A 25,947-nucleotide genomic window follows, 5' to 3' on the forward strand; every position below is an offset into this window, starting at 1 on the left:
AAGTACTTCAAATGCCTTTTCTAGGGCACTGATCCACCGTTCTGGTTGCATTACCTCAGAAGTTATCTTGGAGAATGCAGGCTGTTGAAGTTTCTTGAATCTCTCCATAACCTTGGTGGTAGAGTTCTCTGCTAAATGTTGAGGCACAGGCGGTGGAAATAGTACGGGCCGGTTGGGTGGTGGTGGTAGTGTTGTGCGTTCATGCATCATAGTTGCAAACTGTGTAGACATTTGACCAAGCAGTTCCTGTTGTTGTTGCATGGTCTGCATCATTGTGGTCATGAATGCAGTCACATCGCTGGCTGCCACATTTGGCTGAGGTGCTGCAGCAGTGACTTGTGCAGCCGCTGGTGCCTCTGACAAAGCAGCCGATGCTTCAGAATTTTGAGCCTCAGTTCTGTTAGGCAATTCAACTTCCAGCACAACTCGTGGTTGTTTCCCCTTACGATCACCAAGTGAACTTCTCCTGGTGTTGACCATTGTGGCTTCTCTGAAAAGAGGAGCATGTTTAATATTCCAATATCTTCCATAGGGGTCAACAGTTATTTCCCAACTAGAGCAGGTACAAACCTAGTCCACAGTTCCAATGAGTTTCATGAGTAGCACTAGTAAGGTGGATTATTAGATATATTGTCTTGGTTTATAGTGAGATGTTTCATTTGCTTTGTGTTTCGTTTCTCTTTCATAAGCATTTTATGTATCAGTATGCTATGCATGACACTATATGAGAGGCTTCAAATTTTTAAATAAAAGGGTTTTTAACTATTTACCTGATCTAACAGGCAAGCATCTCCAACTTCCTTCCTATCACAAACTCCATCGCAAGCAGAAATTCTATGTCGGCTCTTACCTCTTCAGCTAAGGACATAAAATAGTCTCACTCTCCTGGTCCACTAATGGCAGCAAGGGCTAAGTAAAAATCCAATTGATTCTCGGCTCGGGGTAGTACTAGTCGTATCCGTCTCAGTCTCTCTCGTAGATGTCTAATGTAAATCATAATGTTGGGGTCTCCAACCTTGTCTGAGGTAGTAGGTCCTATCATAGAAAATGATTCTAAGCATCAGGTCATACTTAATTAGAAGAATTAAGTTCATATCTACTGGAATTTAAATGACTAGAGATCAATGAAACTAATTCTTGGGTTGGCTGGTACCTTAACGTCTAAGTGCTTCGATTGGTGAGACAACCTATTCTTGGCTGACCTAGTCCTTGGGTAAGGCAAGATCTACGCTCCCTATACGTTGTAATTATGCATGCAACATACCTGTTATCTATGTTTGGTTTTACATTACATCAGACCATTCGGTTCGTACATCACAGTATTAGCACGTAATAACTAAATATCTGATACTCACACCAATTTTCATAGATATAAATATATTTATTTATCCTCAAGTTCTTACACTAACAAGAGAACAAAAGAACATGTTATATGTACACCACCAAAAATTCCAAAATAGAAGTTGTCTTCCCTTAGCTTTAAGTAATCTATACTTGTTTGATTAATTAATTTAATTATTTATATATTATATTACATATATTTTTTATATATATATATATTTGCTAATTAAGAAAATTCATATTTTTATGTCCATTAGGGTTATTATGGTTAAATCTCAAGTCCTTATATGCAAATAGCCCAAATTAGCAAAATTACATTCATTGGGCGATGTCTCTGGGCGTTGCCACATCGCCCAGAGAATCGGGGGTGCAGTATATGAGTCCGAGAGGGGCCCATTTGCTTTCTAACTTCTTCTAAACTCTTCCACTCACCTACGAAAAGTCTTTGGAGGGTAGTGGGACTCATTCCACACCAAATCCTCGCGCTTCCTTGTGTTATTCGCGAATCTACACGTGCCTAGGTAAGATTTCTTAGTTTTTTTCCCTATTTTAGCTCTTCCTTTTGCTTTCCTAATATTTTGGCTAGGGTTTTACCAAATTTCTTGCCCTAACTATATTCTTTTCTTCTCTTTTTGTAGAAAATGTCTACAAGCCACCGTATGGCCAGGAAATCTGTGGCTTAGAAACGACTTCGAGTTGAATCTGAGGATTCCTCATTTTCCTCAGTGCCTCCTTCATCTCCTAGAGATGATTCTTCTTCGGAAGAACCTGAGTTAGATCAATTCCTCTTTTCTACGTACGAGCATGCCAAGGATTGGAAGAATTTCAAATCCTTAAAGATTGTAAATGGGCGAGTGGTCCGGATAGAGGACTTTCACTAGTATAGTCTCTACACTAGGTTCAACATCTTGGGTTGGACCTCCATGTTGACACCCATCGAGCCATGTTATCCCAACTTGGTTCGGTACTTTTACTGCAACCTAGTGCCTTCCAGTGTATAGGAGTTCGGGGTGGAGAGTAGGGTGAAGGGAGTGGATATTAGTTTGACCACTGCTTAGTAGAGATTCTGAGTTTATCTAACTCAGGAGAGAGGTGTTATTATCAGCCACGGATGGACATTTCAGAGATGTTTTCATTGGAGACCAGAAAGAGGGTCTTCAAAGCATTGACAGGATCATGGGACACACCTAGGTCTGAGACTTCTTACAAGCCTAGTACTTGTATCATTAGTAGGTGTGTGACCTATAATATCTACCCCAAGGGCGGTAACAGGGGTAGTATATCCATGATGAGGGCCTACATCACTTTTTTTCTTTTGGAAGCTGGTAAGGGGGGTCCAGTCATAAACCTCCCATATCTTTTACTTCAGGTGATGCTTTATCATGCTAGGAATCCAGCTGATGGGAACCTTCCTTATGGGAAGTTCCTCACTTTAGTCTTTTGGTACTTTGGGGTTCCTTTGGAGGGAGAATTCATAGAGAAGGACAGATCCAGGCCCATTGATAAGATTTCCATTTTGAAGATGAAGGTGCTAGGAGAGGATCCACCAGAGGGTGAGGAGTAGATTGCGATGCAGTAGGTAGATGAGGGATTGGATAGGAGTTGGGTGATGATATACATGATGAGGAGGTGCAGGACTTTGGAGAGGACATCCAGGGCGAGCATGGTGAGAGGCAGGGCATGGGTGCAGAGGATGTGGATCAGGGCGGCTTTGAGGATATTGACACTCGGTTCACTGACTTACCTGCCTATGAGGCTACGGGTGCCACTAGTTCTTAGATTCCAGGGCCTTCAGAGTAGACACAGATAATGACACACTTTCAGAGTCTCAGTACCCACCTTTCAGACTTAGGGACCAGGATGGACCAGGGCTTCGTTCTTTGGAGAGCAAGGTAGGGTCTGTTGAGCAGCGCTTAGATTTTTGGGACATATTCTACTGAGTTGACTCTCCCCAGACACAGCCTCCTACAGATGACTTACCTCCTACTGAGTAGCTCTTGATCAGCTCTTACCAGTTCGTGCTACATGGTTATGACTATCTCTTTTTTATTTTTCTTTGCTCATGTATTTTTCTTAGTTTGGGATGTATCTAGTTTAGGTTTTTTTTTTTATCAGCTATGTATTTATTGCATTTCAGTCCATGTAATTAAAACTTATGTAATGGCTTAGTTGTAGTTATCTTTTAGTTAATAGAAATTATGCACTTTGTTTTATTTTTGTCTACCTCCCTTGCAGCTTTTAATTGTTACTTGTTTTAATATTGATAGCTTGTTTACCCTAATCTGCATTTCATGAATGTAAGAAGAGCCTCATGCTCTGATACCAAGCTCTGTCACACCCCAAACCACCCCCTGGGAGGATTGGGTAGGTGACCCGAATTACATAACGGCAATCCGCCAAATCCCACGGATCTAGAAGCAGTTATTACATTCATGAAACCACATTCGTTCACTTTACCAAAGGCAAGATCAGAGTGTTGCAGATAAACTACAATTTTACAATTATAAAGAGAAAGCGTAGCAGTACGGGAAAGAAAGTGATACATATACATATATAAAAAGTGTTTTGGAACATTCCCGCTCAAGTTCTACCCACAATAAACAACTACACAGCTGAAAGCTAAAGGAAAGAAATATAAACAAACATATATACAGGGTGAGATAATTTAGCCCCAAAAGAAAAGAAAGTAAAAGCCTACAACAGAACGTTAACTACAAGAAAAAGGGTCATTTACGACACAATTTTTACTATAGAATTTTTCTTCCATCCTAATAAGTGTTATTTACAACAGAAATATAATTCCATGGTTAAATGTCCCATCTTTCCCGACGCTCTTCTATTTCCATAGTTACACATTTTGTAGCGACAGAATTTATTGTACCGCGGTGAATATTTACATTATTAGCACAAAAATTAAATTCCATTGTTAAAAGCCGTATTCACGATATTAAGAGTTTTATAGTTTAAGATGGTAAAATAATTCCATGATAAATAGTTCTATACATATTTCCTAAAACTACGGAATAATTGCACCATCCAATTAAGTTTATAAATAGCACGTGTTAAATAATGAATCCATCGTATTAGTTTTCCACCCCTAACCGTTTTCCTTTTTTTTAATTTTGTTTTCGCGCTCTCTTTATTTTTTTCCATTTCCCGCGTACAAATCACTCCCACTCTCGCCGGCAGATACGAACTTCTCCGTCTCTGTCGCCCTCAATATCCCAATGAATCTTATCGCCCTCAATCTTTCACCAATCCCTCTTGCCTCCGACTCCTCTCATATCTGTTGCCCTCTCTCTGTCTCTCTCGCCCTCAATTGATCTCTCTCATTGATCCCTAGCTATCGCCTACGAATTCCCCTAGCTCTCATCTCTCTACCCCTCGTCCTTAATATCTCACGGATATCTATCGCCCTCACCCTATCAATCTACCGCTGGTCAGTGTCTTGCTCTCAGTGTCTCTATTATTTCAATCTTTCTGTTATCCTTCTCTTTGATTGTGCGTTTTCAACAGCTTTTTGAGGATAATAGCTAATAGAAAACAAAAGAGGCTCTAGGAATTGCTTCATCGAGGAGGAGAATCAGCTACTTAGGGTATTGCTTTTGCAGGTAAAATTTCTTTTGCATACTGTTCATTGAGCAATATACAGTCATTCACTTTCATTATTTGGGGGCTTTTGCATGTAAAACCCCAATGTATTGCCTTGGCTGGAACAGGTAGAGGGACTCCCTGAATCCCTCTTTGTTATGTTGAACAAGATTCAAAGTCACTAACAAACTGCAAATGGTGTGCTGCCTTAGACAAGCTAGAAACATTTGATGCAGGTCTTAACCAGTACGAGAGCAGAAAGAGGGGCAGAGTGTCCCATGAAAGTGATTCTGGTTCAAACCAGAACTAACTGGCTGATTAGCAGCTTCGGACAACTCTTGGTTGTTACTTGGTGGGGCTAGTTTGCTAGGAAATCTTCTAGGAGCTACTATTTTCAGTTCTCTCTTTTTATGAAGTAGTTATCAGATTTCTTTTCTAGAAAAGTTACTAATTTCTGACTTGTTTGTTAGTCAAGTCTCTCCTACGCATGGAGAGCTACTAAATTTTAGGGTTCTGTTTAGGATGCAATTTGATTTTTGGGTCACGGTTGTTTCTCTCCAAAGTTCTTTCTGTTGTGCATTCATCCTTTATTTGTGGCAAATCTCCATCGCTTTTTCTAAAACATCTCTAAGTGGACCATAACTCATAAGGCAGCACAGGCTGCATTCATTCACATCATGATCTAAGAGAACTTTCCTTCACAAAAGCAATTATAAGGATTGGCTTTCTCCAAATAGACATCAACAAGACCACCACACCTTGATTGTAAACAAGATTTTATAGCTTATATACCTGCTTGCATCCTCCTCAAAAGCCAAATCCCCAACAAATACTCCCAAATCCAATCTAGCTATTTGGATATCATGTGTCTCACCGTAGGAGTCACCCTGCAGCCAACATGGAAAACTATATGGTCAAATCAATAAAAATATCGATCTTGTATGTCATAAGAAATGCACATGCTGATTGTGAATGGTCCACCAACTCAAGAATGCAAACCAAATTATGGGTAGCAATTTCCAACCCAAAAGAAAGCTAAAAAAATATAGATGATATGTCCTCCACTTTTTGTCAGTATAGTGGGTTTGGAGCACATAAAGTTTATACTTGTATGGATCATTTCTTACAGAGAACAAGAAATATTTTATTAATTCTGAAAAGATTCTGTACGGTACACTTTGCCATATAGATATCTATATCATTTACATCCCTGTGTGCAGAAAACAATTAACAAGAAAATTCACCAAAAGAGATCAAGACAGGTCTGCCTTATCTACAACTATGATTAAGTATATTCGGATGTAAACAATGCATTTTATGGATGTGTGCTTTTGTGAATGTGGGTCCCAGACTTGGGTTCATGAACAAGATTCAAAGTCACTAACAAACTTCAAATGGTGTGCTGCCTTAGACAAGCTAGAAACATTTGATGCAGATCTTAAGCAGTATGAGAACAGAAATAAGGGCACAGTGTCCCATGAAAGTGATTCTGGTTCAAACCAGAACTAACTGGCTGATGAGCAGCTTCGGACAACTCTTGGTTGTTACTTGGTGGGGCTAGTTTGCTAGGAAATCTTCTAGGAGCTACTATTTTCGGTTCTCTTTTTATGAAGTAGTTATCAGATTTCTTTTCTAGAAAAGTTACTAATTTCTGACTTGTTTGTTAGTCAAGTCTCTCCTACAGATGGAGAGTTACGAAATCTGAATTCATGCTTCAAAATTTATGAATACAAGTAGGGGGAACCATGCCCCACGATTTTGGCAAACATTGTGTGTCCCCATGAAATGCAAGCTACTGTGGCGATTCAGTAGCAAACCCAAGGTGGTGAAGCATCCAACAGGCCTTGATGGTGAAACCAGGTCATATCCCCTTTCTTTCCTTCCACTTATTCTCTGTTTCAGAAAGCTATACAAGGAGTGCATGGGTGACTACCAAGGTATTCTGAAACTCTAATTTTGTGGGTTGGGTTCTACCATTGTTAATTCCATTCCTATTGAATTAGTTTAGTCACTACTCATTCCATATTCTGCTAGCTCTATTTCTCAGTTTCACTCCCTGCAACAGTATTTTCTATGTGATCTCAGACTTCCGTAAAGATTCCAGCCAAACCAGCCATATGTTCAAGCCCAATTTTGATAAGGTGTTCCTCATTTTTGGGAATACATTTGTCCAAACCTGTAGGTTCACAAGGACACAGGAACATGGGAATTATCCTTGTTTTAGAAACTTACTATTTTCTGTCCACCGTTGTTACTCAACATCTAACAGTTGGTTTCCTATAATATTTTAGCCACAAGTACAGCAGGTATAGGCCAGCCTTTGACCAGTTTTTCAGCCTCATCGGTTGGCTGGTTCATTAGTTATTGATTTTCTCTATTTTTTCCCTATTGTTCTCTAAATCTGGGTCACTGCGATGATGTCCTATGGGTTAGTTTCCCAAATCTGTCCTAACAGGTTTGTGAAACGCATCAACATTTTAACATGGACAGAGATGATCAGCTCATTTCCTTTACTACGGATTCATTGGTCATGGATTCATCTGCAGGGATTTCCATCTCATAAGATGCTCTTAATGAAATCCTAGCATTCCAGGCTATTGGGTGCTGTCTGTAATAGCATTGGGAGTTATTCATGCACACAATGGCCCTACTGCAGTGGACGGTTTTGAGTGGACACTTAGTTTTAGTCTTAGATTGGCACGCTTTAGAGCAATCATTAGATATATAATTCAGAATTGAAATGAATTCAGGCATATTGTCAACTGGTTGGCAACAGATAGGAAGGGCCCTTGATGACTATCTCATTCCAATGAAGTATCGCATTCCTTAGCATCTTCAGTAAGATCTCCTTCCATTGGATGGCTAATTCTCTAACAGATGAACTAGCCAGACTAGGGAAAAAATAAGACATCACTCTTATCACACAATTGGACATTAACACCAGAGTAGACTGTGTAACTATTCATCTTTGGATCGTATCTTGGTCCGGTGTATTCACCTTTCTCTTGTATCATTCTCATTTATTCTAACTAGAAGTTCAAGTTATTTCAGAAAATCTGGGTCAAGCTAGCAATAAGCTAATTCAAATTTTGTAAATTCTTAGTAAATCAAAAAAATTAAAGAGGGGGGAGGAAAGTCAGGTATAAAATCCTGCATCTTGTATCAGAAGAGAACATTATAAAAACAGAAATCCATGCAAACTCAGGTCTTACCACTTTGTTTAATGTAGCAGCATCCATCTATCACATGTGCTTCAGCCAACACAAGCTGCAAAATGATTTCTCTCCAAATCAAAAAAAATTGCCAGGAAGAAAGCTTAGGAATGATCACCGCAAATACTGCATGACTTGCAAAGAAGTTTGTCATGCATAAATATACAACATGGATGGAGCCTTCAAAGAATATAGTTTGAAAATAAAGACAATAACATACATGAACACAAGAAGCAACATAGGTCAAGAAGTTTGAGATCACAGTCAATGACACACGGGGTAATTAAATCAGTACTTTAGTTGATGCAGACATAACAAAGAGGGATTCAGGGAGTCCCTCTAGTTCATTTGCTATGACGATAATGATTATGTTTTAATTTCCTCCCTCACTTCCCCTGCTTTATCACATTCTGGGTTGTCTCAAGTTTTGGGTTTCTGAATCAATACTTTGAGCCTTATTTATGCTTTCATACTTTAGTAGTCTTATTTCTAAATTTCATTAGGATACATTGACTTTGATCCTGTGATTGGAAAGAAAGTGCTATGAATAGAATATTGGAATAATAGAATATGGGGTAGTAGCTACACTACGATATTACCAAAGACAATATTATTGAGGAATGTAGATGGTCAATTGGTTTATTATCACCCCCGTGAGTGCTGTGATATGTTGGTTGAAAGATTAACACCTATCAAGGAAGGTTACAGAAACAAATGGATACAGTTTCATGGGAAATGTTAATTATCCAGGTGACTTTAACTTTGAAATCGAGTACAGCATTATGACTTTCTGTTTTGTCATGAGGCTCCCAATAAGGGCTTCGTATTGGTCTCAGCCAGCCAAACCCAACCCAAGACCAGATGAAAGATAAGCAGATACATACAATGGCCATAACCTGGGCAACTACACCCTCCCAGACTGCCTTCACAGACTCTTGGAGGGTGGACTTGAAATAGTCCTAACCTTTGATAAATGGTAAATATAGGCATATTGTAATACATGTTGTGTACCATAATATTTTGTTATATGCAATAGATAATATTGTGATCGATTATATTATATAACACTTATGAATTATTTACCTAGCCTTATTATTTACTTGCCCTTGCATGATGTTACTGCACTAAGCATAGGGATAGGAGGTTTGGCTGAGCTTGGTCATGGGCCAGACCAACCTAAACATAGCTTGAGTGTGATCTAGCCACCTTTTTATGCAGCATGATTCTGAAATCATCTGCCAGAAGAAGGCATCTGTTTCTGTTGCAGAAACCATTTAGTGAACTAGATTAAACTCCTAAGCCCTAATAAACCTACAACAGAACAGCTCTTTTGCCACCGTTAATTTGTTGGATACCCATGAACTAGCTCAATGGAGTCTACATAAAAATGTTTTTTAGTTTGTCTTATGGAAATTATTGTTTCAATTTTTGTTGTTAATACTGTAGGTGAATACTGAGTGCTGAATTTATGTGTCAACATTTTTTTTTTGTTTTACCAGTTACGTCTGAAAACTATGTCTAGGAGTTGGATTGAAAGATCAAAGGATCCATCCTTTAGATTGTCTGCACTATACATGCAGGAGGTCGACAAATTCCTAGACTATGCATTCTTTAATGTAGCATGTGGGACTCAGATCTTATGCCCATGTGTAAAGTGCCTAAATCAACTTTGGGGAAGTCGGACTGAAGTGGCTGAACATCTGGTCTGTGATGGACTTTTAAGGAACTATACAATTTGGAATAACCATGGGGAAGCATCATCTTCACACACCCCTCTCCGTAAAACTCCAGCGGAACTTGATTCATCAGATATCTATCATGTTACACATAACATGCTAAATGAGATGTTGGGAAGAAATGCAGATGAAAGGATTGATGATGGTGGCACAAGTGTGCATATAGAGGGGGAAAGTATAGCAATGAAGAAATATGAACGTTGATGGAAGATGCAAATTTACCATTGTATCCAGGAAACAAAAGGTTTACAAAACTATCTTTCATTCTTCGGCTTTATCATATTAAATGTCTCTGCAAGTTGAGTGACAAAGCATTCTCATTGTTGTTTGACTTATTGAAAGAAGCATTTCCCGAGCCGAATTCGTTACCGAAGTCTTTGTATGAAACCAAGAAGATTATTAAAGACTTAGGCCTCAATTACGAGAAGATTGACGCATGTCGCAACGATTGCATGTTGTATCGGAATGAGACAGCAAATGCCATGTCTTGTTATAAATGTGGCATATCAAGATATAAATCAGACGATAAGAAGATCCTAGTCAAGATATTATGTCATTTCCCTTTGATTCCAAGGTTTCAACGGTTATATATGTCATCTAAACTATCATCTGATATGAGATGGCATCATGAAGAGCGTGTAGATGATCAGAAGTTACAACACCCAGCTGACTCCAAAGCATGGAAGGACTTCGATAGGCTTTATCCGGATTTCAGTGAGGACCCTCGTAATATTAGGCTTGGGCTTGCAAGTGATGGATTCAATCCATTTAAGATGAATAGCTCAAAACATAGTACATGGCCTGTTGTGGTGATCCCTTACAACTTGCCACCATGGATGTGTATGAAGGCTCCTAACATGATTCTTACATTGCTTATTCCTGGACCAAAACAACCAGGGAATGATATAGACATATATTTGCAGCCATTGATTGATGAGTTAAAAAAATTGTGGGATACTGGCGTTGAGACTTATGATACATATAAGAAGGAAATATTTAAGCTATGTGCATGCTTGTTATGGACCATTAATGATTTTCCGGCATATGGGAATCTCTCAGGTTGGAGTACGAAAGGTGCTTTGGCTTATCCATGTTGCAACAAGAATACAGTTTCACGTTGGCTAAAATATGGAAGAAAACACTGTTACTTGGGCCATCGTCGATTCCTTCCTCCTGATCACAAATTTCGTAGTGATAGAAGAAGTTTTGATGGTCATGAGGAACATAGAGTGCAACCAAAGACACCTTCTGGTTTTGATGTGTTGGAACAGCTGTGGGGTGCTCAGTTTCCCCCATTTGGGAAGGATAATATTGACAAGGATGGGGGGGGAAGAGAAAAAGGGGGTTACAAAAGCCAGAGCTCCCATTTAATTGGAAGAAGAAGAGTATATTTTTTGATTTGCCATATTGGAAAAATAATGTTATTCGTCACAATTTAGATGTGATGCATATTGAGAAGAATGTTTGTGATAGTATCATTGGGACATTGTTAGGTATGAAAGATAAGACGAAGGATCATGTGAATGCACGTCTAGATTTGAAAGATATGAAAATCCGTGTTGATCTTCATCCAAAGATTATTGAAGGCAGGGATAAAGTCATTTTACCTCCAGTATACTACACATTGTCCAATGAGGACAAGGAGGTGTTTTGCACAATATTAAGTGGTGTGAAGGTTCCAGATGGCTATGTTAGTAATATCTCACGTAATGTGCAAGTCAAGGAGAGGATAATTTCAGGAATGAGAGCCATGATTGTCACATTATGATGCAACAACTTCTTCCAGTTGCCTTGCGTAGTGTTTTGCCCAAGAATGTTGGTAAAGTATTGATTGAGATATGTGAGTTCTTTCGAGATTTATGTAGTCAAGTTGGTTCAGAGGAGGATTTCAAGAGGCTTAATCAAAGTATTGCTGTCTCAATGTGTAACCTTGAAAGGTATTTTCCACCTGGATTTTTCGATGATATGGAGCATTTGATAGTTCATTTAGCCAGCGAGGCGAGCTTGGCTGGTCCTGTACATTACCGTTGGATGTATCCAATAGAAAGGTTAGAGTTTAATTATTAGGTTGTATATATAATAATATGCCTTATTCATGTTCTATATAAAATTTGTGGCTAAATATTCATCACAAATGTGGATTTGTGTAGGTTCCTCAAGCAACTTAAAGACTATGTTCGCAATAGTAGTCGGCCAGAGGGCTCGATAGCTGAAGGATATATTGCGGAAGAGTGTACAATAATTTGTTCTAGATACTTTGAAGGTGTTGAAATGAGGTTGAATCGGCCATCCAGAAATGATGTTTCATTGGATGTAGAAGACCCACATTCCATATTCTCAAGCATAGGTCGGCCCCTAGGGAAATGTGAGCTGTTACATCTCGAAATGAGAGAAAGGAATCAAACACATCGGTGTGTGCTAGTCCATTACAAAGGAATGGAATAAATGAATACCAACAGTAAGTACACAATAGAGATAAAATTCCATTTCACTCATTTCCTCAATACTGTATTTGATATGTATATATTAAAGTGTAATTGAATTTTAATTTTTTGACCTCACTCAATTATAGACTCCACCTGAAAGAAATCAAACGGCAGTTAGGTCGTAACTCTCGTCCCAAAAAGGTTATGGATTTACATGATAGGGACTTTCCAAAATGGTTCAATGAGCATGTAAGTGTAAAAATTTCAATAATCTACTATATGAAAATTTGCAATTTTATTCTGACCCATTTTGTATCATCAGATATTGAAACTCCGGCAAAATGGGACTGAGGTGCCTGAGCACATCAAATGTCTTGCTAGGGGTCCTAACTCTGAGGCAAGAAGTTATATGGGATACATTATTAATGGGATTAGGTTTCATAGTAAGGTGCATGAGATTAATAGAAAAACTCAAAATAGTGGGGTCTAATAACTGCATTGACTAATAGCTTTTCAAGTCAGAAGGACAAGCATCCTATTGAGGGACATGTTACTTATTATGGTATTCTGAAACAAGTAATAGAATTAGAATACTCAGTGGATCTTAAAGTAACGTTATTTAAGTGTGATTGGGCTCATCCTGATAGAGGAGTGGAGAAAGATGAGCTCGGGTTTACACTTGTAAATTTTAATCACTTGAAATATAGTGGTCAAAATGTGAATGACGAGCCATTTGTCATTGCTTCAAAAGTAGAGCAGGTGTTTTATGTGTCAGATCCTCAAAGGTCGGATTGGCACGTTGCCGTGACTACCAAGATTAGGGATACATATGACTTAGAAGGTGAGGCAAATGATGCTCTGAATCATGCAGACACACAAACTACAATACAACGTAGGCAAAATATGCAATTTTCAAATCATGAAGGTGACACAGATTTTGTGTCGACTAGATCAGATATAGAAGGGATGATAGTTCAGACCCCCATTGAACTAAACAATGAAATTGCAAGTTCAGATGACGACAATATGTCTAATTGAATGACCAGTCTCGGTTGATGATGAGTATGTATGCAATGCGATACTATTACCTTTTTTATTATTTTACAAATACAAGTTTATGTATTGTCATTGCACTAACATCAATTGTTTATTTTTAAACAGCTAGTCAACAATGAGTAATGATGAGTTTTATGATGGCACGAGCTCAGAGGAAACAGGTAAGAGCACAAACATCTTTACTTTTATTTTTGTCTATTAAACTAAGTAGTCAATATGTGTATTTACCTAATATCAATTGTTACAGGTCCTAGAAAGTCTGGAAGAGGACCAGCTCGGGGCAAGGAGGTTTTGTCAATGCCTAGTGGAGAAAAAATTAGCATACAAATAGATGATAATGGCCAACCTTGCAATGAGAGAACTGCACAATTGATGACTTGGATAGGAGTTAAAGCTCGAGATGCACACTTGCTACCTGTATCTTATTCAGATTGGAGGAAAATTCCCCAACCTCTAAAAGATGATGCAGTGAATAAGATATATGTAATATAAAAAACAAATACCATTCTTTTATTTTCCTAAAGTGTTTGTTTCTTACGTTTTAAGTAACTCTATCTTATGTTGTATGCAGGAAAAATTCAACATCCCTGAGAATTGTAGGAAATGGATCGAAACTAAACTGAATGAAAGATGGAGGGACTTTAAGCATGGTCTAAAGGTAAATGTGTTTAAGAAGTATCCCACACATGAGGAGAGGCTAGCTCATACAGATAAACGTGTTCCACTAGAACAATGGAACGTACTCCTTGAGACATGGAGTCAAGAGAGTAGTCAGGTATGGCACCTACAATTTAGCCAACCATAGGATAAAACAATGGAATAGTAAGTAGATTCACATTATATTGCTCATATAATTGTGTGTATTTGAACAATGGTAGGTTGTATCGGAACGTAATATCGATCATAGGGCCAAACTGTTATCATTGCATACCACAGGAAAAACTCCTTTCGCTGTAATTCGAGAGAGGAAGGTAATATAATTTTTAATTATAAATGTTTTTTTATAGTTCACCCGGTTTAAGATCTTACTAATACTCTCTATCACTAATTTATTATTGTTGTTTAGCATAAAGAGCACCCAGATGAAGGACCTCCCTCGTATGGAATTGTTCCACTCATACAAAGAAAGATGGATCTTATTCAGACCCCATTGCAGAAGAAATGATTGTAAGCTTAATAATCTAATAAAAAAACTTCTAATGTAAATTTAATACTGTTTAACTCAGGTCTGTATTGTCAAATGCAGGCTAAGATGGACCATGACCTTAACAACCAACCTGAAGAAAAACTTGGGGACCATACCATGCAAGATGGAATCTTCAGGAGTAATGTGGGTGAAGATACTCGTCGGGTACGCATGTACGGAGTTGGATTAACTCCGAAAGGGATACATGGAACGGCAGCAGAGCGCGCTAAGTCAGTTGCTCTAGAGAATGCAGAGTTGCGGACTGAGGTACGAACATTAAAGGAGGCAGGGTTTGAACAAAAAGAAGAGATAAGTGGATTGAAGGATATTATTGCTGAACAAAAAGAAGAGATAAATGGATTGAAGGCTGAGATGGAGATTTTTAGGCTATTCATGCGAGGGCAACAAAAATGAGGTGGATATCTATTGTTATTTCTTAAGGTAAATTAAACTTAACACAAGGAAATTATCCATTACACTTAGGAGGTTTTTTCTATATGGTATTGTGGTTGCTGTATATTCCATCCCTCTCTCTGTCTCTCTCTGTCTCTCTCTCTCCCTCTAAATAAACCTTTTATGCTTTTAGCTTTAAGGTGTTTTTTTTTATTTAATTTGACGAATTCTATTCCTTTTGCCAAGTAAAATTTTCTTATATGTCTACTACAACTGCTGGTCATTTATAAATCCATCATTTATTTACTCTACAATATTGCAGGTTGTTATTGCAGCATTGCTTACGTGGTTGGGATGGTTCATTTTGAGAAGCTGGTCTTTACTCTAAATGTTGGATTCTGTCACTCTTGGAGACACTTTTTTTTTTTTGGTGAAACTTGGAGACACTCTTCATTTACCTTGACGTTTGTCATTTGTCAGTTTGTCTTTAGTTTTCTTTTTTTGTTTTGCTACTTGGCTCTCTCGATGGATAAACAGATTTGTAAATATCCATTATACGTGCGTTGATCCTAATCTCAGCTTTATGGATGTGTTGCTTATTTATTGCCCAGTGCCCAACATTTAGCTCCATGCAACATCTGCTGCTCTTGTTTTTGTCTTGTCAAATTTTCTTTGGTGTGCTAACTCATTTCAAATAACTTAATTGTTGGGAGATTCTGGAGCTGAAGCAAAAGCTTTCTTCTGCTGATGGTAGCCCTTAATAATAATTCTATTCCTTATACATATTGTTGTCTTCTAGAAGCATAGGGGTGGAGCAAAGAATGTCCAAGTGTCAATCTACAGTGAATCCTGCTCTCTTGATCCGTATGGACGAGGAAAGGACACAATCTCTGCTTCAGGTACCTTAGCTTAAACGCTCTATTTCTTGTTATCTTTCTTTTTTTCTTCTCTACTGTTGCGTTTTTTTGTGATGTTTTTGAGGTTTATTGATTTTTGTTTGGAAGTTTTATTTTGTAGTTCATGGAAAATGAAGGACTCATTCCATCTGCTGAGGAGGAGTTCAAGAGGAAAGAAGTTATTTTGAAACTTAAGGAGGTTCGTTTTTGTGACTTCCCCTCCGGCCTCCTTTTCTGATTTAGTAACGTTTTTTTTTTTTTTTTTTTTTTTTTTTTTTAAGATTGCATTTCTGAGGCGCCTGCAGTTGTTTGTCATTCTCTCTCTCTCTCTATATATATATTTGCCTTTTAAGACTTCCGTATCGGAATAACCGCCGTGGTCTCTCTACTGGTGCCATTGCTGTGCACCAAGATTTATGGGAAATGGGATTGCATCTGATGCAAATCAATCTCTGGTGTAGCGTGGAGGTAGTCATATTAAATTGTCTATGGGATCTTTGAATATTGAATAAAAATTTCTTCAATTATTTTTGCTGAAGAAAACCTTGCCCAAGCTACATAGTAACAAGTATTTGTGGATTAACAAGTGCATGTGGATTGGAAACCAGATATGACGCACAAAATTTTAGTTTCATTCCATTTGGACAAGAGTAAAGCAACTAGCTAGGCCATTACAGCCTTTAACCATGCATTCCCTAACTGAATCCAGATTATCAAAACTTTGAAGAAATAGGAAAACTCTAATCTATAACTTCCCCCAAGTATATAATATGTCTAGTTTTGATGTCTACAACTTCGTCCGTCACGCTATTTCTGTGTGAATAAATTGGTGGACGCACTTGCAGCTGTTCACTTCTAATGATTGATTTAAGGACTCTACTTCCTTTTGTTGATTTTAATTCTTGGAGAATCAGTTACTGCTGTTCAGTTCAGATGGTTTTCCATGTATCTGTTATGTTAAACAAAAGCTGTTTTGAGTCATATTGTAGATAGTATTGGCGTGGGTTAAGAAGGTAGCATGGCAATGCCGATTTCCTAGGCGTCTTATCATGAGCACTTCTGCAACAATATTAACCTATGGAACATATGGGCTGGGTGTAAGTCTCTCCCTCGCTCCCCTTCTCTTTTCCTTTTTCCTTTCATCCTTCTGTAGTTTAATGCTATTGATTCTTCATATTCTCATATTTTCAACAATTTCATTTTATTGAACTGACTATGCTTCAACATCTCAGTGTAGAGGGAGCTATGGCACTTCTATGTTACACATTTCTTTAAAATTAATTTTAGGATAATGATGTGTTGAAGATTCTCTTGTTTTGCTTTGTGCTTTAATGCCGTAGTGACAGAGTTTTCTGCCTATTGGGGGTTTTGTTCTGGCAGATTCTGATCCTTCAAATAAGGAGGGACTGCCTAGATATGCCACATTTACATAATACAATTTATTTGTTTTGCCACTTGTGATAGGCTATTAAGCTACAACTTGCCATATAGAAAGGGGATAACCTGAATTAGACATGAAACTTTTTTTGGGCTACCAACTCAGATATCAGTTGTCAGAATCATTTTTGAACAACTCTTACCTTTTCCTGCCAAATTCAATTCTAATATCTGACATTGAGTTCCAACTTCAAGTTCGAATATTGAATTTTATTTCTGGTTTTCCTCTGACACTGTTGGATGTTATTAACTGGTGCCTTTGGTCCTACTAGGTTCATGGGTCGGAGTCGGATATTGATGCTTTATGTGTTGGCCCTTTGTTTGCCACCATGAACATGAGTTCCTTCATTTGATTTTTTAGGTTTTCAATCAGTCAGATGGAACAATTAGTGTCTTGATTTTTAGTTTTTGAAATTTTGCAGGAAGATTTTTTTATTGTTTTGCTCAATATGCTTCAAAACAGACCTGAAGTCTCGGAGATCCACTGTGTTAAGGATGCTAAAGTTCCTTTAATGTGATTTAAATTCAATGGGATCTCAATTAATCTGAACTTGATGCATGATTGTTTTTCATAGACACATTAAATGTGAAAATCAATTGATTAGGCTGCTATTTGTTTATGTTCCTTGTGTTGAGATGCTTTGCTGCTTATCATTAATCCTGTGAAGGAAAAGCATTGTATTGTAGTCAGATAAGCTAATGATTAGGTGGGGATATTTGTTATTACTCGTGCCTTTATACTCTTATGTGACAAACCAAAACCCGTCATGGCCAAGTTGAAAGTGATATAGCATACCCCCAAGAAAAGGGAAACAAGAAAAAGAATGAAATCCCTATTGCTAGAGCACAGCTGGTGAATCCCATATGCAGTGGCATATTTCCTGAGCATGCTATTTATTGTTTTTAGTTTCAGCGTATTTTTATTTTAGTTTGTGTATCTCAATTACATTCTTACTTATGATTCTTTTTTTAGTGCCTATTGTCTCTTTCATTTCTTTCTTGCCCTCTTTCAACTTTTGCTCTGTTACGATATGCATTGATATGCTGCTGTTCTCACATTGAAGTAGCTAGGCTGATAGTACTACTGTTTTAGCAACACAATTTCTGGAATTTTGAATGTTCATGCACATATATTTAACTAATTGCTGCCTAGCTAGTTCGGATCCCTATAGCATCTAATTGGTCTCTTGCTTAGTTCAACATTGAGGCAACTATTGAAAATGCCAATCCGGTGTTTTAATAATGCTTCACGGTGAACTTGATGAAGGCATTGTTCTAAATAGTTCTCTCTGTGCAGGTTGCTCTCATCTTGCATGCTATGGGATTCAATAATTCCACCCGCATATACCTTGCAGCAAGTGAGCTCTTTGGCAGACAACGGTTCATGAAGCCTTTCAAGGATTTATTTCCTCGCCTTGAGAACCATAGCACAGTAGGTCCTGCAGAGGAGCTGGCAGAGAATACTCGGGGTTTGCTAGAGATCCAATCAAGGTTCGAGAGGAATTCTCTAGTGGAGATGTGTTTCTTGTTGAACGCCTCTTGATCTTCAAATTAATAACGATGTTTTTTCTTTCATTTTGAAATTTGGATGTATATTTGTAGGAATATTTATATATTGTAAATAAATTTTTTTTTAAAAAAAATATCACACCTTTTATAACGGAATTTTCTTTCCATGCCAAAAGATGTTACCTTTCTGTGGTATATAATATAAATGTCCGTCGGATATAAGGCAGTTCTAAAACGACGGCAAGCGTAGCAGGTCCCATATAATTTATTATATACCACAGTAATCATTTTCGTAGTATATAAGTTGCTCTTATACCATGGATTTCATAATCTGTCATATCTAATGTTTTTTTATCCCATGGAAAGGAGAGTGTGTCGTATTAAATTTTTTGTATGCGGCGAAATATTATCCGTCGTATATAGGTAACTTGATACGACAATACAAGTATGTCGTGGTATATACATCCTGAACCGACACATAGCAAATTTCCGTCGTAAAAGCTTACGACGGCAGTCCATCCGACGGTTGTGCAAAGAATTTTTACCGTCGTAAATACTTTTTTTGGGACGGAAAAAATCTTTTGCCACGAAAAATTCCCGTCGTAAAAAGGCTGATTTATTGTATAAACTCCTAACAAAAACAAAAAGGAGTCCCCAAGATAAAAAGCATCACGTGCACTCTTCAACGGTCTTCATCAACGACCACCGAGAATGTACGCAGGATCGGTATGACTTTCGTCGAGGTCCACACCAACATCATCGTAACAACCAGGACTCTCCTCCTCGAGATGAGCCTCCATGCCATAGCGGCATCGATCTGAAAAATCATCTAAGAAAAACATACATAGTAGAGTGTGAGCCCCACTGAGCTCGTGAGCAAATATATCATCATGCATGCACGTGCAACCACAATCCACATGATCCTACATGATATGCATGTTCGGATTATTTATTAGCCACCTAACAATACAACTAAGTCAGGTCTGTACTACTACAATCCCCAATACATGTATACCTAGTGCAGGCTTGGTTACCTCTTCCCGCGATATACCCATTGAGTTGTTGAAGAGGACCAGTCAGCTCCCGCATTCGTTCACCAAGGTCAGCCAGACCAGCCCTCTGTGATTAACCCGTGGGACAATCTATTTCTTTTCTCTTTTCTCTTTTCATTTCTGGCTTATAGCCCAGCATATAGCTCATAATCACCATTCCGGTGTTCTTTTCATTCATTCACCATTCCGGTGTCTTTTCATTTCTTTTCTCTTTTTCTCATATACATATTGTCGGCCCCATAGGCATCCAACACCTTAACCCCTGTTGGCAAGGGTGCGTAGCACGGGTGATGAAACTCTAGCCCCATGTCTATATGGCATCGTATGAGTCTGGTGGTGTCAACTGCATCCCATTCTATGGGCTACCACAGGCCTCATTTCCAAGCCGACTACGACATCTAGTCTAATAACATTCACAATCATCATATAAGAATTCACAGTGTTGATCAACAGACAGTCATTATGCAGTGATTTGAGTAATTTGAAGTAGAAGTAAGTAACACAACATTTATAATTATAATTCTTAATAGCCGGCATAATATCATAATTACACATGCACATATGATAATATTATTCACTCACCTGAGTTATGTTCTAGGACCTCAGTCGCAAACTCAGTTCCAATAGCAGTTTGGTTGTTGACCTCGAGCGCGGGATCAAATCCTAGATATAAATCAGAAGTTGTCATGTTAGGTTTCCAAGCTGTCTCTGGTAGTCATAGGGTAAACCTAAGCTTATTGGGTTGACCCGGTGTTTGGTTGGTTCTCACTTGGAATCTCTGGGCCTTGCACTGGGCCTTAGGTCTATGTCCCGGTGCATCATCCAGAGTCAGTGGCACAGGGGTAAAATGGTCATTGACAGTGATTGTACCTGACCCAAGGTCAGATTAGGTTCACAGTGCTGTCCACAGCTTGTCTGTGCTGTAGGACCAAGCACAGGCAGGGTTTCCTTCACCTGCGGGGCCCACTAGGGTTTTAAAGCATTCCTTTAATATGGACAGATATGGGGAAGGGCATTTATGTCATTTCCCACCTTCCCACACTGTCCCACAGCCATTGGGTGAGATCCCCTAGGTTTTATTGCAAAAACAACAGCATTTCCTTCACTAGGCAATGGCTCTGGGTGTTGGGTGCATCGCCCAGTGCCCTCAAATCGACATTAGGCTGAGTTCCCAAGGTTGGGCTTTTTAGGCTATGCTCAAATCTAATCCCTTTGCATGTTAGGGGGGTCAGGTAGCTCCTGGGATGATCTACCTTTTGATCCAAATGGATCTTCCATCAGGGCCACCATTTGGTTGTGAGAGGCTGCCCAGACAACCCAGTGAATAGTGTCATAGGGTTTTCTTCAAGCATGAACCTCACTTTTAGCCACATGCAGGGCTGGAATTAGATGTAATTTGATGTTCCATGGCTGCAATCATCTAGGGTTAGGTCTATGTAGCCATGGTTTACATCCAGGGTTCCAAACTGTCAACCAGAAGTGAATCTGGGCAGTGTAGCCATGCACAGCCAGATTCGGCTCTCAAGAACAGCAAATCAGAATTATAAAATTAAGTAAAAATCTCAGATCTCCCATGCTCAAGGCTTGCATGGCAGATCTGGAGCTGTCCAGGGCAAACCCTAGCTGTTCAGGGCTGTCCAGGGAGCAGAAACACATCAACCACAGAGATAGGATGGAGGCAACAGGTATACACATATGTATTCATACCTGAACAGTGCAGAGGAGGCACGAAAATCCAGGCCTAGGGGTTGAGAGCAGCTCTCCCTTCCTTCTTCCTTTCTTCCTTCCTCATCCTCTCTTCTTTCTCTCCTTTCTCTCCTCACAGTTCCAACAGTGCTAAGGGCTCTAAATGAGCCCAAGGCACTTCTATTTATAGGCCCAACCCACACTGAGGCTTGTTTGGCTGTGAAGGCCTTTTTTAAAAAGGGGTTTTTAAATTGATTCTAAGTGATTCTGGGCACACTGGTGGGGTCCACAGTGAACCAAGGGTATGAGGTGGTCCCTCAGACTCCCCTCTATCTATGGAGGGTGCCCATGTTTATATTGGGTGGTCCCCATAATTAAAAACCATTAAAATATGCTGTTTCACTCACTGGGTGATGTCATTGGGCCTTGTCTACATCGCCCAGTGCCATCGTCTAAAGATTTCAGCAAGCTGAATCTCAGTGGGGTTTGCACTGGGGTTTGACCCTTGGTCAGGGTATTATCCGCACCTGCCCTTTAGAGGTTTTTACACACTTTTTCAGAGGTGGGTCCCACTGTTATAGGGAGGAGAGAGATTACCTGGGGTCCAGGCCATACATCATGCTATGAGCTGTGCAAGTGCAGGGGTCTATTGTCCATCTTCTGACAGGTATATAGGGGAACCTGTACAAAGTCTTCTCATTGATCCCACTGACTGGAGTGATACTCCACAGTATTCCTAGTTGCCTGGTCAGGGGTTCCTGCCCTTCAATCAAAAGTCTAACCAGTCAGGAGCAGGGTTTGACAAGTGCACTGCCGTTGATGATCTCCAAGTGTGCTACCAACTTAACGACTTGACTATTAATCAGGTAAAGTCAAACTTTTCTGGGCATTCTTGGTTATGTATGATGATTAACTTTTCCATGTATTATTTGCAGGTCTGATGGTAGCCTTACAACGAGGATTAGATAATTGATGATGGCGATAAGGATGAGTACACATATGCTCTCGTGCTTTCCTAAAGGCACATAGCTTTTGATTTTCAGAGCGGGGTCGAGCTTTATCTGGGAGAGAGAGTCACCCTTTAGTGGCACCCTTCTCAGTTAGTACCTCAGTATCCTGCTTCTTGTATGCTCTCTGCCCTTCAGTCTGCTGATATTACTTAGTTGAGGATTGGGATTCCTGGATTAGGTCTGACCTTGCCTAACCAGAAATACAAAGAATTTCTCTATCAAGAGATAGTCTATGTTCGCCTGCCTCGAGAGGGTCCTGCAGTAATCTTCTAGATTTTCACTTCACTTGGTATTCATCCTTATTCTCTTTTCTATCTTTTTTTTTTTTTAACACTTCTTTCCTTTCTTATTTTTGCAATATCCGGTTCACCGCCTGATTCCTGGAGTGTACAAAATGCCTCCTTCATACAGCTGCAACGCGAGCTCTTACCCTTCTCAGAGTACAAGTGCTGGCCTACGGATTGCTGGAACGGGTGACCTTATCCCAGGGTATCGGGGATGGACTAAACCCTCTCTGTTAGATGCTAGTCTTCAAGCTGCTTTTCTTGCTAGTAGAACTTTTGACCATGACTTGGGGCTTTCACTTCCGTATGACGGGGTATATCTCTTTCTTCCCTTTTACTTTCACCGCATTCCTTATTCTTAATGCTGATTCTGTGACTTTTGTCACAACAGATTAATGCCGAGTGCTATACTGACATGAGCTAGATGCAAGTAAGTATGAATTCAGTGCTCTTTGAGCAGAAGTGCTATATTCAACAATTGGTGGGTTCTTCCCCCCCTCTTCCTTTCTTCACCTCATTGTTTTTCTTTTTGAATCTTACCTTCTTGAAATGCACTTACCCCCACCCATAATAGAGTGGTCAGCTCGGTGATATGAGGGAGTCTCAGGACTGCCTTGAGAATAGTAGGTGGTTTAATGTAGAGGAGATAAGACACCTTCGGAGACAGTTGGCATTTGCAGGACTCGTCCCTGCCCCGTTTGTTCCGTATGATGATGATAAAGGAAATGATGATGATGATGGCGAGGGTGATGGCGATGGTGATGATGAGCAGGAGGCCGAGGATGAGACTTTATCCTCTACTGATGAGACTTAGACATTCACTTTTTCTTTTTCATTTCCTTGGATTTTATTGCTTTTGTGGTTTTTATGGTTTGAGATGCTGAATGATGATTTTTATTATGATGCCTGGGATATATGTAAAACACTTACTTTTTGCCTTTGCAATGCACAATTCCAGACACTTTTATTTACTTTCTGATCATTACATGGATAGAAATGGTGGGAACTGAGAAAACCAATATGGGATTGAAACCTAGTTCAATAATATCACCCCATAATTACATATTTCATCCATAGTTTTTCCAACAAACTCATAATTTTTTGCATTAACTCTTCTAGCGGTCGAACCTTGGTTCCTGACGCTTTTGGAATGCTTGGTATTGAGCAGGCACAAGGTAGGGCAAATAGAAGGTAGTATGGGTAAGGCCCATTAACCTCACATAATTGTAAACCTGAGTTTTGAGGATTGGGACTTTGGTATTCCACCAATGGCAGTCCCACTTGATCTCGTCTGTTCTTTCTTCCAAATATTTCTTCCAATCCTTGATTGTGCGGAACTCCTCCATCTATCTTTGAATTTGGAAATACTTTGGTTGAAATTTGGCATTAGGTATGGGTTTAACCAACCGTAATCTCTCCATCAGCCATATTTGCAAGATTGTGGGTGACCCCATGTAATAGTCCGTTCCATATTTCCGAAAAGCACTCATTTCAACCAGACCCTTGAAAGTCGGCCAGTATGGTGGGGATGATGTCACACCCACCTAGTAGTTGTTAAATAAGGTCTACAATTACAGTGGGAATACCCCCGTTTGGAGTACGCAACAAGTATCTTATGATCATGCAAAAGAGGTATGCCTTCCTTCTGTTCCTTTGTTGGGTTCCTTCAACACCTTCTTGCCTTGAGAAAGCCCTTACTACTTGCAATATATCCACTTTTTTTTTGTAGTTCATGGCTCTTTTGACTTCATTCTTGTTCCATCTAAAACATTCTTGCAAAGCTTCTTTATAGTTGCAGCGGAAGGGCAGGCAAAAGAGTCTCCCTGGAGAAGATGAATGAATGCAACCTTGGAATTCCTCAATCATGGGAGTTGCCTTCACCTCCCCGAATCTGAAAACAAGTAGCTCTGGATCCTAACATTGGTATACTTGTTGAAGCAGGTCATGATGGATTTCTACACACATGATCTTTCCTAAGACCGGTAGTCAGACGTTTTCAAAAATAGTTGGATCATCAAAATTCATGCTAATTGTCCAATTATGCAAAATCTCATCGAGGGTTGCCTTTGTATGAGGATGCATGTCACCTACACTCCATCGAAGAACTTTCTTAATAAACTGGAAAAGATCCCTTTCCTCTCTTCTTTTTTTTTTTTTTTTTTTTTTTTTTGTTTTTAAAGACTCAAGAAATAGTCAGCTCCTATTACTAACAGACGAAGGGATGTCGGGTGGAAGATTTTTTTTTTGTTTTTCTTGAATGTTAGAGATGCTAGGTGGCAGAATTGCAAGATCTTCAATCTAAAGGAAAAAAAGGTCGAACGGTGAAAGATTTTTTTTGAATGACAGATGAGTCGGATGACAGGATTAGAAAGATGCCCTTGGTGGAGATTGGTTATTGAGACCGTATTTGAACATGCCTGGTTGCCTACCTATTATTTAAAAAGGAATCAAGTCAAACATTGTTCATGTAGACCAGACGACTACACATAATATTTTTTAAGTTGGTTGTTTGAGTTTAAAAATTATCGCAAGCGTACAGGTCAATTGTAGCTACGGGTCGAACACAAGGAGATGTATGCCACTCTATCTTACTTACTTAGAAGCAACACAAAGTGAACCAAATTAATTAAAGTGTTGGATTAAACTAACGATAATTAAACTAATGAATCCTAACTCACAAGCATCAACGTCCTAACACACATCCATCTAACCTATTATGCATCTAACACAGATTGACGAAATTGGAGGAATTAAATTACCAAAACCACACAATCAAAAACTAGAAATCAAAGAAATAGAACTAACTAATTGAAGCTTGAACCGGATTGAAGTTGAAACCACACTTGAAATGGTGCTACCAAATCTGAAAAATAAACAAAAATAATTAAATTAAAATTTCAACATAATGCATGATGATGATAGTAATTAAAAAAATAAAATTCCAAAAGCATGGAAAAAAGAGGTAGAGAATGAGAATAAAATAAAAATAATGGAGAATTAAAAATCCTACTAGAATGGAGGGATTAGAGGGGATGAGAGTAAGAATAAAATAAAAATAATAGAAGAAGAATTAAGAGGTTAAGAAGAAGAAGAAAATAAAAATAAAAATAAGAAGCTTGAACAAATACTCCC

At 38.9% G+C, this 25,947-nt stretch overlaps 2 protein-coding genes across 2 annotated transcripts; both read left to right on the forward strand.

Annotated features, from left to right (window-relative positions):
- Positions 1 to 10,083: 10,083 nt before the first annotated feature.
- LOC122644910 lies at positions 10,084 to 11,648 on the forward strand. Its single transcript, XM_043838276.1, has 2 exons — positions 10,084 to 11,224; positions 11,320 to 11,648. The coding sequence occupies exons 1-2, from the start codon at positions 10,084 to 10,086 to the stop codon at positions 11,646 to 11,648; spliced, it is 1,470 nt and encodes a 489-aa protein (XP_043694211.1).
- A 4,128-nt stretch (positions 11,649 to 15,776) lies between these two features.
- LOC122645654 (nuclear poly(A) polymerase 3-like) lies at positions 15,777 to 17,807 on the forward strand. Its single transcript, XM_043838972.1, has 5 exons — positions 15,777 to 15,840; positions 15,959 to 16,036; positions 16,827 to 16,934; positions 17,547 to 17,609; positions 17,697 to 17,807. Exons 1-5 carry the CDS (start codon positions 15,808 to 15,810, stop codon positions 17,790 to 17,792), a joined length of 378 nt encoding a protein of 125 aa, XP_043694907.1. The 5' UTR covers positions 15,777 to 15,807; the 3' UTR covers positions 17,793 to 17,807.
- The last annotated feature ends 8,140 nt before the right edge of the window (positions 17,808 to 25,947 follow it).

This window comes from Telopea speciosissima, chromosome 11 (assembly GCF_018873765.1).
Source record: "Telopea speciosissima isolate NSW1024214 ecotype Mountain lineage chromosome 11, Tspe_v1, whole genome shotgun sequence".
Taxonomy (NCBI): Eukaryota; Viridiplantae; Streptophyta; class Magnoliopsida; order Proteales; family Proteaceae; genus Telopea; species Telopea speciosissima.